The 17,436-nt window shown below is 38.5% G+C and overlaps 1 protein-coding gene across 1 annotated transcript in view; it reads right to left on the bottom strand.

Moving 5' to 3' along the window:
• SNAP91 (synaptosome associated protein 91) overlaps window positions 1-17,436 on the bottom strand; it is a 119,934-nt gene that overhangs the window by 24,935 nt on the left and 77,563 nt on the right. Inside the window, exons 13-19 of the mRNA XM_023755177.1 lie at window positions 15,076-15,090; window positions 14,761-14,928; window positions 9,053-9,160; window positions 8,147-8,416; window positions 7,839-7,916; window positions 7,603-7,674; window positions 7,098-7,181 (exon numbers count right to left, since the gene is read on the bottom strand). Coding sequence (XP_023610945.1) covers window positions 7,098-7,181; window positions 7,603-7,674; window positions 7,839-7,916; window positions 8,147-8,416; window positions 9,053-9,160; window positions 14,761-14,928; window positions 15,076-15,090 — 795 coding nt within the window. The remainder of the gene's footprint in view (window positions 1-7,097; window positions 7,182-7,602; window positions 7,675-7,838; window positions 7,917-8,146; window positions 8,417-9,052; window positions 9,161-14,760; window positions 14,929-15,075; window positions 15,091-17,436) is intronic.

The following is a 17,436-nucleotide window of genomic DNA, read 5'->3' as shown; positions in this document are numbered from 1 at the left end:
CCAAGTACATATGTGCTCCACCCAAAGCCCCATCATAATTCTTGATTCTCACCCCCAGACCCACCCACCCACCCCAGCGATGATCTTTTGATGTCAAGAACTGTGTCTTCTTTTCTCCCCTTTTCTACTAACAGTCAGACAATGCCTGAACCCTGTATTAATGTTTATGGAGTGAAGAAAACTTCCTATATAATAAAAGGGTAACATGCAAACTGGCCCTTAACAGCAGGACTGGGAATGACTGGTCACTATGACACACACTGACCACCAGGGGGCAGACGCTCAATGCAGGAGCTGCCCTCTGGTGGTCAGTGTGCTCCCACAGGGGGGAGCTCTGCTCAGCCACAAGCCAGGCTGATGGCTGCCAGTACAGCGGTGATGGTGGGAGCCTCTCCCGCCTCCTCAGCAGTGCTAAGGATGTCAGACTGCAGCTTAGGCCTGCTCCCCACTGGCAAGTGGACATCCCCCGAGGCTCCCGGGCTGCCAGAGGAATGTATGACTGCCAGCTTGGGCCCAATCCCACGGGGAGTGGGCCTAAGCCAGCAGGTGGACATCCCCCGAGGGTCCCAAACTGCAAGAGGGCACAGGCCAGGCTGAGGGACCCCCCCCACCCCAGTGCACAAATTTTTGTGCACCGGGCCTCTAGTGAATATAAAAGGAGGAGAAATCATACTATTATAAACTAAGGAAACCTCAAATTACATATTTATCTTTTGACTACTAGAAGCAAATCATTTCTCTCCACCCCCAGACAAAAGCAGAAGCAGAGCTCATCTGTACAAAAATATGCAACTTGTGAAGTGATTTCTTAGCAAGAGCTGAGATGATGTTCTATTATCAAAGAATTTATTACTACCAGGAGTTTTTTTTTATACTCAGTTTGGGTATGTATATTCCTTTCTAATCTAGCCATATCTGCTCTTCTTCAGAAACTGCTTATGAAAAAATCATCAGGAATGCTCAAAAAATATCCTTAAGCTTGCATTCCATAAAACCAATTTATAAGTTTGAAAATGGCTCCCATTGAAATTCTTTGGTTACTATTTTCTAAAGCAGACAATAATGTTCAAGTCATGTTGCTCCTGGAAATTGATATGGATTTGGGTTTAAGCTTTCCTTGCATATGTATAAAAAATAGTAATTTGGAAAGTTGTTACCTATTAGAAGGTGGTTTTTAAAGTTCACTTTAAGTGATTTTAGTATTTGAGTGACATAAGCATCATGGAACTTTCCTAATTGAAGAAAAGACATTCTTTATATTTTTAAGAACTAATATCAGTCTGAAGCAAAGATAGGCCAACAGTAATTATTTTTTTGTGGATGTGACCATTTTGGTTTTAAGGAGGTAGGCTGTGTTAATGCTAACTTTTGGGAAACATCCCACACCTCAAAGTTGGAATATGGCTGTGCTTATTAGGCAATTATTCTATGAGGTGCTTCTTCTTGTTACAGGTGAGTGTGGAGACAATTGTACTTGATGCTCAGCTTCTTAAAACTTGGCCAAGAAAAGACAACATATCCTAGAATCACATCATATTAGTGTTGGGAAGGGCCTTAGCATCATCTGATTCAATCCTATCTTTCCATGGCTGGAAGAAATGGTGCAAGAGAAGTTAACACACCTACCCAAGATTAAGTGGTAGAAAGAGAAAAATGTATGCTTTGACACAGGGCTCATCTGCTTAGTACTGCTAAACTTCGTAATATAAGTAGATTTTCTCCATAGGTAAATAAATAATACTATTCAACAACAAGAAAAAGTAACAGTGCCTTCTCTAAGACATTAAAGGGTAAAACCAATTGGCATGAGGCTCACCAGGTGCCAGGCACTGTTCTATGCATTTATTAGGTTGAACCACATGAATTTCCTATATTGGACCATTTTGGTCCTACAACAGCAGCAATTTTATGTTGTTCAACCTAAAACATACTTTAGCTAATTTAATCCTAACACCAACCCCATGAAGTTCCACAGATGAGGGAACTGAGGCCAGAGTGGTTAAGTAATTTGCCCAAGGTCAATGATGGCAAATGCAGAGCCAGGATTCCACACAGGAATCTTCCAGATACTCGTTCATCATACTACACAGCCTCTTTCCCACAGTCAGGAGTAATGCCAGACTTGTACCTTCCTATAGGTTAATAAATTTGACAAAGATCTGGGAAGATGACTTTCTCTATTATACTCAGTTGTTATGAAGTAGGTGCCCTCACAAACCTAGCTTAATTAAAAAGGTATAAAGTGACATAAAATAATCAACTGATTATCTTAAAGGAAAATCTATTGCTATACTCTTAATGAAGAGCTAAACAAGAAAATTATAGACATTAGTAAGAAGTTTGGGGAACTCCTTCTGTTAAGTGAAAAGTTTTAGGGTCCAGGAATAGAAGCAAATAATAAACTGAAACCACTAATCTTTCTTTCAATATGGTTATAAATTATGTTAAGAAGAAAAGTATTCTATGGAATTGAAAATAAGGTAGTAATCAGTAGGCTTCTGAATGTCTTGCAGGCATATTGGAACTTTCCTACACTATAACTGGATTGCTCAACCATCTACAAAATCACTGCCTTCTATCACAGGTGATTAGTCTTACACATGTATCTTTCTCAAATGGAACAGCCTATGCACTTAATGAAGGTTTATTAATGCAGACACATCAAAACCCATCATATTACTTGAGTCGAGTGAAAATTTAAAACTATTGGTAGTGAAACACACTCTCACACATAGTCTCCTTACCCACATGTGCTCCATTGTGTTAAAGATGGTATCATTTCAATTATTCCCAGTGGTACAACCAGTTCTCAACACATTCCATTTATGAAGATCAATCTGAGCTAGTCAATATTGCTAAGAATAATAGCCTGAGACATTTTGTCTGACACTTTCAGACTGTTTTCCAGCCCCACACAGGATGAAAGTATTGGCCCTCTGTAGACCTTCCCATTTAGTGAAAATTGTTAAGTTATTAATTCAACACTGAACATTTTTATATTTTAAATCCATTCAAGGACTTCTATGACTCTGCTAAAAAAGTAATTTGTGTCTTGTGATTAGCAGACAATGTAAAACTACAAAGAGCCTCATAAGGCTGGTTCATATCTTCCCCGCCTTTGGAATTAAAGATAGGATGTGACACATTCCTTTATTAGCATAGACTTATGGTGCAGTCACCTCAGAATTGTGTCTGTCAGGGAAGAATATGGTTTTCCTGCTTGCTGTCAACCTCAGAAGTTAGGCATATCCTTCAACACACCTAATCTCCCTTAATAATGCATTTTTATACCCATCATCCAGGAAATCTGTCTGTATCTTTCAGATCTCTATATTTCAGCTGGTATATATTGAGAGAAGTTTGCCAGCTGTATTCTTCACTGTGTAAAATATTAACCTTTATTTGCTATAAATTTAACTCTCAAGTTTCCAGCCAGACTCTGAGATATGCATAATATCGGCATCCTACCAGTAATCTCAATGACTTGGAGAGAATACCCAGAGAGAAAGAAGGGCTTCCTGCAATTCTGCAAAAAGCCAGAACATTTGATTTTATTCATACCATTTCAATCTTAATTACAACTTCAAAGCAAAAATTTATAATCACTAATCTCATTTTAAAATTTACAAGGTCATTTCCCCTCAAAAGGCATTTAAAATGATGCTGTTTCTGCAGCCTGTTAAAATCTTATTGCTACAGCATAGTTTGTGCTAACTAACTAAAAACATATTCTTCCATTTACAGCCTGTTAAATATCTGAATTAAGTGTACTGGTTTAGCTAGAGCTTAAAGTTTCTGTGACCGATTTGAAGCTGCTATGAAGAGTATCTGGACCAGGAGAAAAGTCAGATAAGCTAGTATTTTTTCCCCCCACCAAGCAACCAGTTGTGGTTTGTGTTAAATGCACAGCCTCTTGTCATATTTGCAACTTTCCAAGTCCACAGTGGAATCCTGAATCTTCGTCATTTAGAAAAATACCAGCTGGCAGTCACTGGTATGAAGTGGATTTGGCAAATAGGAATGTCTTGTTTGCAGGAAAGGATGGCAAAGACATAAAAGAATGCCATTGCCCCTGGGAAAGATTGTTAAATATCCAGTTTGCATTACTGATGGAAGGGAAGGTCAAGAGTGGGGCTGTAATAACCCATGCAGCCTCTTGAGGAAGTATTTGCCGTCATGTCAAATGTCCTACAACTCTGGAGGTTGATGAGGCCATTACTCACTACTCACCCAAGAATGAATGTTCCCTGGTAGATCTGGTGTTAGCATTGCTATTACACTCTAAAACGAGAGCCAGTCACCCTATCAAAGGCTACATGGCTAGCAGAGAATTTAAGCTGAGAGGCTCTGGACATGGTGGCTTCCCTGTGCTTATGGGACCTACATTCTCACCAGCTCCTCACCGACATTATGACCAAAATGCATCCCTTCTGGTGACTGGGGAGGGACAGAGGAGGCTGCATCTAGGTATCTGAGTCCTCTGTGATGCTGCTGCTGTGCTTCCTCTATGCACCCCTCTAAGTTAAGTCAGAGCGAGGTAAAACAGCAGTGTCCTGTGAGTTGATAACCAGAACCCAAAACTCACTTTTGTGGTCTTGTAACTGGCAAGTGCTTTGCCTGCAAAAATCATAATTTCCAGGTCTGGCTATCATTAAGCACACGTCGCCTTGCCTCCAAGAAAGACAACAGTTGGCTTTTACTGTCTTTGAGTCCTTGAAATGTTTCCTTTTATTCTATCTATCCCATCCTAGCAATGAGCAATAATTCTAGGCATCTTGTACTAATCTATTCCACACCATAGCCCTGTTGAACTGGGATTACTCCAGGGATTTACAGATTTAAAAAATGATCTGCTTGTTAACACATTTCGTACCGCTCAGGAGTTTTCTCGTGTTTCGCGCGCCATCTGTTAAGGACCGCTCACGAGTGTTCTCGTTTTTTACGCCCATGGAAAAAGGAGCGAATCTAGATACTTATGTAAATTTTGTTTGGTCCCTCTTCATTGAGGAAAATGTTTTACACAGTACCATACGTTAAAAAAGTACTAGGAACTTTAATTGTTTAATTGTTTTTGTAAATAAAAATGTTATAATTATTGAAAAACAACACCTAAAGTGCATTATGATGATTTAAATAACGTGCAGTTTGCCCAAAAACGTGCAGTCCCTGGTGTATGTCTTAGAGATTTCTATGCGGTACGCAATGTGTTAAAAGGTGGCAGCAGCTTCAACCCAATGGTGGAAATCTAAGAGTTTCTCCTAGTGTGATTCATATATTATAGAATCAATGATCAAACATAAGCATATTTTAAAAATATTTTTTATTGATTTTAGAAAGGACTGGAGAGAAGGAGAGGGTGAGGGAGAGGGAGAGAGACATTGATTTGTTGTTCCACTTATTTATGCACTCATTGGTTGATTTTTGTATGTGCCCTGACTGGGGATGGAACCCACAACCTTGGCCTATCTGGATGATGCTCTGACCAACTGAGCTATCCAGCCAGGGCTTAAAACATAAGCATATTAGCTCTAAAGTAAACAAAAAAAATGTGCTAACTAAAAGTAAGGCAGATTAGACGCATCCATGGAGCCACAGTGGTGGCTTGTATACAAATGTGATTTTAAGACTAATTTCATAAAATTCTGGGAAATAACCTTCAATTATATAATGTCTTGTTTTTCAACTTCATGTCTCAAAGAAAACATACACCTTAAAATTTATATAATAGCTGTTACTTATAAAAATATATCCAAACTTAACTTCCACAAAATACCATTTTATTTTAATTTAATTACCAGCTAGTAGGTCTGCCGATGCTGATGAACTAGAAGCAGCCTGAGGTGCAGGTTGGGGTTCAGAAGCACTAGTTCCAAATGCATCTACCCATTATCCATTATGCAGCAAAAAAGTAAAAGAGTGTAAACGGTAAGTACAGTGAGTAATTTAAGTGTTTTGCAGATAAATGCATACATATGGAGCTTTGTACGGTGAGCTAGTCACCTATGGATATGTGAAATGACAGAGTGAATTGAATTATGCTCTGATAACTTTATTCTCTCAAAACAAAAGAGTGCTATAATAGTTAAGAATTAACGCCTTTGTAAGAGTAAGATAACTTTTTAAAGGATAAAACTTTTGGACTAAATCCTGTCATTTATCAAAATAAGATCAAAGTGTTAAGAATTTTGTCCAAAGGTAATAAAACTTTCCCATTTATAACTCTATTAAACTTAAATTTTTTAAAACAATTCAAGCAGCAGCAACAGCCCTCTTATACTCATATGTCAAAGTTTCATGTTTATTTGCCACAATTTTTGAGCCTCTGAATGTCAGAAACTGTGACATCTTTGCACCCCTCGTGTACCCTACCCATCAGGGCACACAGAGTACTTAGTGTGGGTTTAACTTGCTAACGATAATATTTTAGCCAGTAGATACACACTTATGGATTTTCATGAAGAAATCACTTCTATCCTGAATTTTTTCCTTGTACATTTACTGCTAACAGAAGACTTTAAATAAATCATCCAAAGGAGTAATTCAGGAGTTAATTCAGCGCATTTTCCTGCCTTTAAATAACATATACAGGAAGAGGAAAATACATTTAAATCAGTGAAATACCTTCCAATTCTTTGGAAGGATTTTAAAACATCAAACTCAACATAAATAAACTCTACAAAATAATGTATGACATCTAGAGCTTATATGTTCAGTTTTGACCAGCTTGTTTGTTTTCAATTCTGAATTTAGTTCATTTTTATATTGCCTTTAAGAACTTAGAAATGTTGCTTTAGCCAACAGATCAGGATCGCCAGGGAAGAACAGTAGAAAGAAATTCAAATGAGCTGATTCCACATAAGGATGAACAAAGAGTTAAAAAACAATCATCTGGAGTTGTTAGGCCATGCACGGAAAATTATGAACTGATGAGGATGAAGATGATGCAAAGAAATGGCAAAGATCTTAAAAACTGGAGTTTACATTCAAGAGATGGAAATGACTTCACATGGTTAAAAAAAAAATGAAAGGGAGGATCTATAAACTATTATGAAGAAAAAAATAAGACTGTTAAGTGTTGAAGGAGGAGAGATACGCACCCCCGAAAAGGTCTATCACACCTGAAGAATCCACCTTTGCTGGGGAGGCAGTGGTTGCAGGAGCCGGTGATGCAAATGTATCCACTGCAGTGAAGCACACAACAGGAAACACGGCGCGTCACCCAAAGGAAAATGAAACCGTGAGCCTTGACAAAGGGCTCCTTGAGATTTCACGTTTAACAGCAGGCGGTACAATGCAGACAGTCTTGACAGTTAAGGGAAAGCAAATGGATCTAAAAATACACACTTCCCCGAAGAAAATAAAATTTGACATCTCGAGGTCAGAGGTTTCAGTGTGAAAAAAAAAAAAGTTTTGTCTTTTCATTGCGTTAGATTTGAAATATTAACCTTCCTCGGTTGGTGACGGGCCAAAGAACGAGATTTTTAAAAGTGATTTTTTTTTTGGTTAAGAGGACCCAAGACAAACTGCACGCTTTCATATTGCCCTCTCCACACGTGACCCCCACAGGACATCTGAAGGCTTGATGTGGGCAAAAGGACTCACCCGATAAGAGGTCAGCGGTGAGAGAGCTCTCAGGCACAGGAGAGGCCCCTTGTGGTGGAGAGGAGAAAGCATCTTCCGAAAGGGAAACAAACCAAAACCAAGCAGAAGTAAGTAGAAAGCTGAAATCAAAGCCAAACATCTAACAAATGCATTCACACAGGCGAGTACAAAGAGCTTAGTCACCAACACATTTGGGAAAACTAACGTAAGAGAGGGGAGGGTGGCTTTGGCTTTACCTGTACCGAACAGGTCTATGCTAGGAGCAGCATCCGGCTTGGGCGCTGCAGCGACTTCAGGAGCAGACTCAAATAAATCTAAGACCAAGAACACACATGCCTTTACTCAGCTGGATGCCTGAAACAGCATCACTTTCCAGTTCTGACTTAGTCGTCTGGGGAATTCTGACAAACGCAGCACATGGTTTCTAGAGAACCATTCAGTTACCAAGTGGTCATGCAGTGATAGCTGTGGATGCAGTATATCGCAAGTACCAGCATTCACTCCACCAGATGTAATGAGTTCAATGACAAGAACAAAAAATTACCACCAAAGATATCTAGAGCAGGAGGAGCGGTGGTGGTGGTGGTGGTGGTGGCGGAGGTGGTGGCGGTGACGGCGGTGGCGGTGGTAGCAGCGGTAGTAGCAGCAGTGGCCGCTGCAATGGCGGGAGCAGGAGAAGGAGCAGTGGCAGGAACCGGAGGGGCTGTGCTAGCTGTAGGGGTAACTACAGGAACACTGGTCTCAGGTGGCTTCATTGCAAAGAGGTCCAGCTCAGGTGCAGCCTCTGCACTACCTTCGGACGGGGCAAAGGGGTCTTTTGGAAAGGAAAGTGGAGACACATACAGCATCAGTTACCGAAAGAGACGAGAGACTGGCATCATAACTACGGTAAGAGACACCTGACATGGATATTTACCCACTAGCTAGGCATTCATTAGGCTGCTTGGACTAAACTACTGCCCTATTAGCAGGGGTCAGTGATTAGGATGTTTTTCTAAAGAAAAAAAACAAGAAAATTTAGCAGTTACTGCAAGTTAAGAAACCAAAACACATCAAGGTACTTGTAAGATTAGCCTACAGTCTAACATCAGAGATTGTTATTCTTCAAATCCTCACGTAATCCAATAGAAAATACATTAAAACATGCCTATATATTTGAACTCTGTGTTACAGAAGAGTTGCAATATAGCATTAGAGAATAAAAAAAAAAACATTAAGAGGGCATACTTGCACTGATAAAAATTGTCAATCTTGAGAAATTGTCAATTTTGATAAGTATGCACTTCATTGTCTTAATGTTTTAAGGGCCGGCATTATTTAGTCAGCTACGATGAATGACACTTTTTACTCAGAAGAAAGTAAAATTAGAAACACATATGGCCCCATCTAACTACGGCAGTTTCACATTAGGACAGAAAAACAACAGACGGGCTCGTGACTTGAAACCCACCATTTCCTGAACATGCATCAAGTGCCGCGGCTACAGGGGTTGGGGTGGCTGCGGCGGCGGCCCCTTCGGATGCTGCAGGGGCCTCCCCGGGAGAAGCTGCAAAGGCATCTTGGGTGCAGTTTTTAAAACAGCAGAAATTAAAGGAATAAAAAGAGAAGAAATATAGTAAAAGAACCACATTAAATTGCGAAGAAGGCTCCCTTATACAACATGAATTTCTTAAAACGCATTTTTATGGCCCATGCACTGTTGGTGGTCACAAAACAACTCTTTGCGCCCCTTCATGTTAGTTGCATGCAAGTGGTACAGTGTTGATACTGTGAGGCCTATTAGGACCCAAAAGGTAACAGGATTCTCATTGTATAAGGGCTCTGAGAAGCATGTTTTATGTATCACTAGAAATTAATGGATGTGAAAATTAAACCAAAAATAAATTTATTATGTAATTTAAGACAGTAAACGTTGATGTCCAGGTGGTACTGATTCACTACATCACTGTGAGGTCTTTAGTGGTTTCTAGCAACATGGATGTCTTCTTTAATGCCAATAAATTGAAATATACAACGGTAAGGTAAAACTTCTAGTTTAAAAAAATTTTTTATAGTCTAGTGCAGGAGAAATTATACTGTTAATACAAAAGGTTTACAAAGTATTCATAAAAGGTAGGTCTTCATAACCCTTGAAAAGCATTTTCAGGTACAACCAAGGACTTGTTTTAAAGAAATAAAGAGATAATAAAATTAGGGGATGACACCATAATGTCTTTATTTTTACTTAAATTTATTGTTGTTTTCAAGTATTGTACTGCTCTAGTTATTTGGAAAATGATCTACTTTCACTAGGTTAAAAATATAGTTTCATGTTTTAAGAATATGTGTTCTTCTATTTGGAGTTAGAAAAATCCATTAAAATACAGGTAGACCCAGTTTATAAATGCCCAATTTATAAAATGTTGATGGTTCCCAATATGTGTTGCTTCCCCCCCCAACCCCCGCCCCCAACAGATGATGTTAATTATAGAAAAAAAAATCCTGGAGTCTTTGAAGAGCTTCTATGGTTCCAAAGTACAAAAGGAATGAACCATCGTAAGTTGCCTAGAAGAAACTGCTGGGAAGTGGGCACCAACACTCACGTAGAACCTGTTACTTACAGGCTCGCCTTCCCATCTTAAAACACTGCCTTCCCTATCTACCCGAGTTCCCCAGACACTGCTTCTGGCCACGAAAAGGGGTTTGTCAGTTACACGTGGGAAACACTGCACAGTATACCCCCTTCTCAGAGATTTGTGTAGTGTATTAGGCTATAGGAAATCCTACAGTCAAGGCCCTTGTTTCTCTGTTTATCCCAGCACGTTCCAAAATGATCTGACTGCGAAACACATTAGCCATCTCTTGAGGCTCAGCATGAAATTAAGTACTCTAACGAACATTAAATTAGAGACTCACTTGGCTTAAGAGGTCCTTTATAAAAACACAAATATCCCTAGAAGGGACACAGGACAATCAGTTATTCACATCTTATAGATTTATGGGGTCTGATTAATTCACTCAGCTACACTGAGGTCAATGAGGGAGAGGCCAAGTAATAATAATGGAGTAGAAAACTACATGAGGAGATAGGGCACACCTTCTTCTCCAAATGCCATGGTAAGGATACTCTAATAGAGAACTTAGAGCAACATGAAACCCTAAGACGGGGCGGAAGAGCATAAGAAAAGTCTAAGAGGACGTTGGAAGGGCTGAAAACATTTTGTCATGAGTCAGGGCTATTTTCTTTTTTTTTTTCTCCTATAAAACTTGGAACTCAGGCTAATAAAGTGGGAATAGTAGAAACCATAATAGCAGTCACTATTCAGTGATATTTATGTGCCAGTCACTGTGTAAATATTTCATGTGCATTATTAAATTTAATTCCTACATATCTTGTGATATAGGTTCTACTATCTCCACTTTGTAGATAAGAGAATGGAAGTTTGGAGGCTCAGTGACTGGACCAAGGTCACACAGCCAGCAAATGACGGAGTCAGGATTTGGCCATGAACTGTCTGACTGAGGTGTGTGTCTAACCACTATGCACACTGCTATGAGCTATGCCGCATCTCACTATATACAATTTCCTCCTGTAAAATGGAATAAACAGCAGTTATATCAGTGTGAGGGGCCAAATAAATATCCACTGTGTGACTTGCTGGCCTCTTTAATGATCACTTATGTGTAAGTAGGTGAAACCCATATTGATAGCTCTATCCACAGGAGAGTAATGTTTTTTTGGTTGGTTTTCCTGTCAGCAAGACATCTCATTTTAATGCTTCTCCTATTTGGTAAAACTTAATATTATAAACTTAACCCACTTACTCCCATCAAAACTTCCCTTAAAGACAGGAGCCCAGCCACTCCAGGCCTGGCTGTTCAGTCTTCCCAGCCCAGGCGAGGGAGATACGATGAGGAAGACTGCCCAGCCACTGTCCGACTGTAGCCACAAAGGAACCCTGGGCAAGAACTGTCCAGCTGAGCCCAGTCAGCCCCAGCACTGTGAGAGATGATAACATTTCCACATTGTTTGTTTTCTTAAATTTCTTTTAATGCCTAGCTCTCTTTCATTATCAGTGGCAACATTATTCTTCCAGTATTGAAAACTAAAGCGATTTCCAATGCAGTTCGCTCTCCCATGTTACCTATTGGCAGTTTATGTCTAATTCTGCCAAGCCTTACCCAGCACGCTCCTCGCTGACACGGCTGTAACTAGACTTTTTTTCTTCTAGCAAACTAGGAAGCATTTTCTCTCAAGCTTCTTGTAACTACCTTCCTAAATGTGTCTAACAGCTGTCGTTTTCCCCATCCTGAACTACTCTCCCCATCTTCTCCCGCCACATAAGCCAAATCACATGATCCTTCTCAACAGCCCTAGAGTCACCCTTGCAGCTCTTCTCCGCTCCTAAGCCCAGCTTGTTAACCAACACGCACCAAATCAAGGCAGCCTGTGTGGTAAGTTCCTTGGGTTTCCAGCCCCTGGTTTTGTGCTCACAGACTACCCTCCTCATGAAGGCTTGTTCATAACTTGATACAGGTGATTGACAGGGTACCCTGGTGCTTGTGCAGAGGAATTAGCATCACTATGGCATTCTAGTGCGTAGGAAAACCCTGTGTTTACAAACTATTGTGGTGTTGTTAGTGAGGTCTTCATAAATAAAAAGTAGAATGTTTTTAAGGATGTTGTCTTTTAGTTTTACCAATATCTTTTAAGTTTCACTAAAATTTTTAACAGAGCCTTACAGTGCTATTATGCATGACCACGGAAAGAAGATTTTTATTTAAGTTTATTTTTTTTTAAAATAAAACATCTAGTAAAACTGTTTCTGGGAAACTTGTTTAATAACTTATACTGAGATGACTAAAATATTATGTGGGTATAATCTGAATGTTTAAAAATAATAGACATTTCCTACTTTTCAAACTTGAGATAAAATACACAGAAAATTTAATGCTTTAATATTTCATAACCAAGAAATTAAACAATTGGCCATTTTTCAGAAATTAAAAATTTTAAAGCTTATTTCTAAAGAAATCTACTTAATACTGCTGTGCATGCTACATAAAATCTCAAAATGGCATGTTTTAAAGTTGTGTAAACCAAATAACTGGTGTCTATTATTCAAAGTTCTACCACTTGCCCATTTTAGAGACACAAGATTTTTTTAAAAAAATGGCCACATATCGTGGCCAGAGACTCTCATTTAAGTTTTTATTTAAAAATCCCATCTCTAAATGATTCCTTATGAATCAATGAAGAATATGAAATAAATTAAGGAATATCACTGAAAACTGCAAAAGAGTGACACACATAGACTCCTGACACTTAAAGCCTAGAGATTTTATAGCTGTTAGAGGCCAGTTTTATTAACTATACAGATCAGTAGAAATAACTGATGAGATTTGCAGATGTACGCACCTGTACTCAACCTCTAGCCAGGTGACTAGAAAGAATAAAGGTGAAATCAAGGGAGAGCCCCATTCTTTGGCATTGATTTATATGATTTTCTGTATTACTAGTCATTTACTTATTTATTTGTTCTAGTCCTTTAAATTTGTATTTTAGGGTAGAAATAATGGCATTATAAAAGTATTTTCAAACATACATATTTCTCTGCCTGATAAATGTAGTTAAAGCAGAAGAAATGACCAACACAAACAGCATAATGACACAAAGATTATTTCAAAGAAACATCTTTAGCTCTATTATTCTAGAGAGCCATGAGAGAAGCAAGATGGAATTGATTTCTTAGAGGCAATTAGCTCCTTACACATAGTCTGAAAAACAAACATCTAAAATGCTAAAGGCACTAAATGCTTAAGCACTAAATTGTTGTCCATCCATTCCTATTCTCCTTGAAGTTTTTCTGTTAACATGAGCCTATGAGAAACTGCCATACCCAACATCAATAATAGGGGCAGGGAAAAGGAGGGCGTGAAAAAGTTTATTTTATATGTTTAAGCTAACACAAATTTTTGGTCTCCAAATTTATACAGGCATAACTGAGAAACGTTCTCTAGTTCTCTAGTGGATGATGCTTTATAATACACTATTCAAGAGTCTCCCTCCTCCTTTTTAAAAACAGGTTTCTCCTGTAGGAATGGGAGTGCAAATTCCTTTCCTGAAACAGTGACAATGATGCTGTCTCCTGGAGTGCTCCTTGTCTTAGACAATGTTGGCTAACCTCAGAGACTGGGGCCCGGCATGTAGAACAATGGTATGTGACAGAGTGTCAGAGTAAGTGCCCAGGGGAGGATCTGAATACACCGGAGCCTGCCAAAAGTCTCCTGCCCTCCCCATCATTTGCTTCCTCCAATGTCTTTACCATATTCTCAAAATGCCCTGGGAAAGATGTTATATTATAATGAAGAAACACAAAACTATGATGAATATAACACTACTTGACTTGTACAATTGATAGGAGCACCTTTCCAGGTCTGGACATTAGCACCACACAGATGGGAATACGTAAACAAACTGGCTTCAGATGGCTCACCACGTCCAGGCAGATGATCCTGGCAGAGTCTAGGATATATGACCCACGCCCATAGCTCTAAATCAACTCTGTGTCAGAATTTACATTTGCATATTTTCAATCCTTTCAAAGTCTCACCTAAACCTGTTTTTAATCTATGTCAAGAGCTCATTCAAATGATCTCTCCAAGTCCCAGAGCCAAAGATGGTCCAAGTTTTTGCTTAGATAGAATACGCTTAAAGTTGCAAAACTGGGCATATCCCCAAATTCAGAGTCCTCCAAATCTAAACTCTCTTAGATGATTTTTTTTGTCCTAAATCTTAGGAAATAACTTAGGCCAGGATTTCCCCTCCCATATTCCCCCATTTTTTTTCTCCATGCTAGTGTGAATCTGGCCTAAAAGACAAAATTAAAAGTATTAGGTCTGGTACCACTTTTGCATAGATACTGCAGGGCGGAAACACATATGGGACAAGAGTTCTAGTGGTAATTTCCACTTTGAGAAATGGAAAGTCAACCTCTGCTCTAAAACCACTGAAATTAAATGAAGATAAAGTTGATAAATTTAGCTAAGAAAAACAGACATGAATAAACATTTAAAAAATATTTAAGCACTCTGACATGCTGTTGAATAATGTACGGACTTTTACATCTCAGCAATCCTTGGAAAGAAAATGAAGGAACAGAGATGTGACTAACTAACCTCCGAAGAGATCCACTTCAGCAGTGACAGCAGTAACAGTTGTAGTAGTTGAGGCAGAAGCTGAAGCAGTTGCAATTTCAGCAGCTGTAGTAGGAGGGGTGGGTTCTGATGCAAATGGATCTGAAATCTGTGCTTCAGAGGGAGCAGAGGAAAGTGTAGCCAGAGAGTCTATGTTGCACCAGAGATGGAGAACAGATGGAAGAGAAGAAAAGGAGAGGACGAAAAATACACCAGGTTCCAAAAGATCAAAATGAAGGCAGTTAGCAAGATCCAGAAGTCTCTCAAAACAGAAGTTTAAAATAAAGCTTTACTCACCCTCTCCCAAAAGGTCTATCGATGTCCGTTATGTGTCAGCATATGAAGAAATAAGAGATAAAGCTGAAATATTCAACCACACCAGTGTCCAAGCAGGGTGAGGCACTAACTGAAGAAATTCTAGCTTTCTGGACCATTTGTAATAAAAAACATAAATGTACAGTCAGCCCTCTGTGTCTGTGCATTCTACATCCTTGGTTCAACCAACCGTGAATCCAAAATATTTGGGGGAAAAATGTTACATTGTGCTGATGTGTACTATGTAGTTTCACCTACGATCGTTAAATCTCTACCATCTCTACTGAACATGTACAGACTTTTTTCTTGTCGTTATTCCCTAAACAATATAGTAAACAACTATTTACATAGCATTTACATTACATTAGGGATTATTACTAATCTAGAGATGGCTTAAAGAGGATGTGTGTTATATGCAAATACTCGCCGATTTATATAAAGGTCTCGAGCATCTGCAGATTTTGGTATCCGAGGGGGTCCTGTAACCAATGCCTTGTGGATACTGAGAGATGACTCTATTACCTGTTATCATTATGGAACTTTTGAGCTGGAGGGGTACTTCAGTGAATTTCTAGATCAAGTTTCCAACTTCATAGATGGAAAAACTGAGAGCAAGGGAGGTCAAGACACTTACCTAAGTCAGGTCTAAACAATTTTGAAAAACTCAATTTATTTTTTACCAGATTTACCATTTCATCTACTTTGATTGATTTCCATATTCTGATGAAATTATAGCTAGCAGAACTTTAGTGATCTTCTTTATTTGATCGTAGGTGAAACTACTAAAGTCTGGAATACCAGAGAATTGGCGCTTTATAAAAGCTGTAGTTTAATTGTAGAATGTATAAAACAGTCAAATAAATAAATGCAAGTTTAGGGGTTAGAAAAAGAAATGCCAACCTAAACCTTTTTCTGCTTCGTAGGTTTCATATTATCAGATATTTTTCAATTCAATATAATCTTTACATGTATAAACCTTAGGTTAAAATACAGCATTTCATTGGGAGGTTTATACTTTCTGTGTTCAACAGTGGGATTATAGTTGGCATCCTGAATAAGAAGCCTAACAGGAGTTATTCTTTACTATACTATGACTCCATGTCAAACATTGGATTATTCAATGGCATTTTTCTCTTCTCAGTCACATGAAACACTTCATATTTAAATTCATGAATGTTCCTATAAATTTACTTTAATGATAAAAATTTTTTTATCAGAATTCATTAAAAAGGTTTTCCCCCCAGAGCTTTAAAAACAATATAAGAACCTGTAACCCAAGAGTACTAGAGGATATTTAAAAAAACTGAGAAACATAAATTTGACATTAAAATAATCACATTCATTAAACGACACATTTTGCAAACCCAATGAATATTATGTAAAGCACTCTACAGATACACTGAGATAATCAGACTCTTCCTAACCAAATCCCATATATTTCATAATAATTTTAGAAAATTATAGCACGTGGAGTTGACATTAGAAACCCTCTTAAAATTTTAGAATGTATACTTAATAAATAGCATGCAAAAAGGACCTACACTGAGTGGCCAGATTATTATGACTGGCCAGATTATTATGACCACCCCATCAGTACAATGAAGTGAATTAGTTATGCAAATAATAATAATAAAACCTTGAGAGTATTTGCTTAGGAAAATATTCAGTATTTTTGGAAGTGTCAATGAAGTGCTGATGGGTGGTCATAATAATCTGGCCCTTCAGTGTATGTTGGATTGGGGCTGAAGTATATTCTGCTGTTAGGTGGCCAGGTCCACATCCCAAGAAACCGAAGTTTCTTCTAATAATTTCTTATACCAACAGTACCTGGCCCAATACAAGTGTTACTCCACAGTCACACTTCCTAAAAATATTTTAGGATGACCAAAGTGGGTCATCAGAAGCCAGATAGACTTGGCTTCTCTCTTTTCCTGGCATTGGTGGGACTCTCCCTCACCCTGCCTTTATCAACATGGATATTTCAAGCTTCAATGGGACTTAGCAGAAGAATGAAGAGCCATGTGACAGCACAGTTTCCAGACCTATGATGGGGAATGAGCAACTGATTTCATACATTTGTTAAAATGGAGAAGACTTATTCAGCTGGAGGGGGATGATGAAACTTCCAGCACTGATAAAATGGAAGATGAAAAGTAAAATTTTCTAAGAAAATGTATGAGGTAATTAAGCATAGTGTTGAATAATTGGTGATGAAAATTTTTTCCATTCCTGGAAACCACAGGTTTTAGTCTCCAAACTCTTTTAATTTTCTAGATAAAATAAAAATATGCTACTTATATCTTCCTTTATGCAAAATTTTCTCTCCTATAAAAGGAAGTCTCT

This window comes from Myotis lucifugus, unplaced genomic scaffold (genome assembly GCF_000147115.1).
Source record: "Myotis lucifugus unplaced genomic scaffold, Myoluc2.0 scaffold_71, whole genome shotgun sequence".
Lineage (NCBI taxonomy): Eukaryota > Metazoa > Chordata > Mammalia > Chiroptera > Vespertilionidae > Myotis > Myotis lucifugus.
This window is presented reverse-complemented; position numbering and strand designations above follow the sequence as displayed.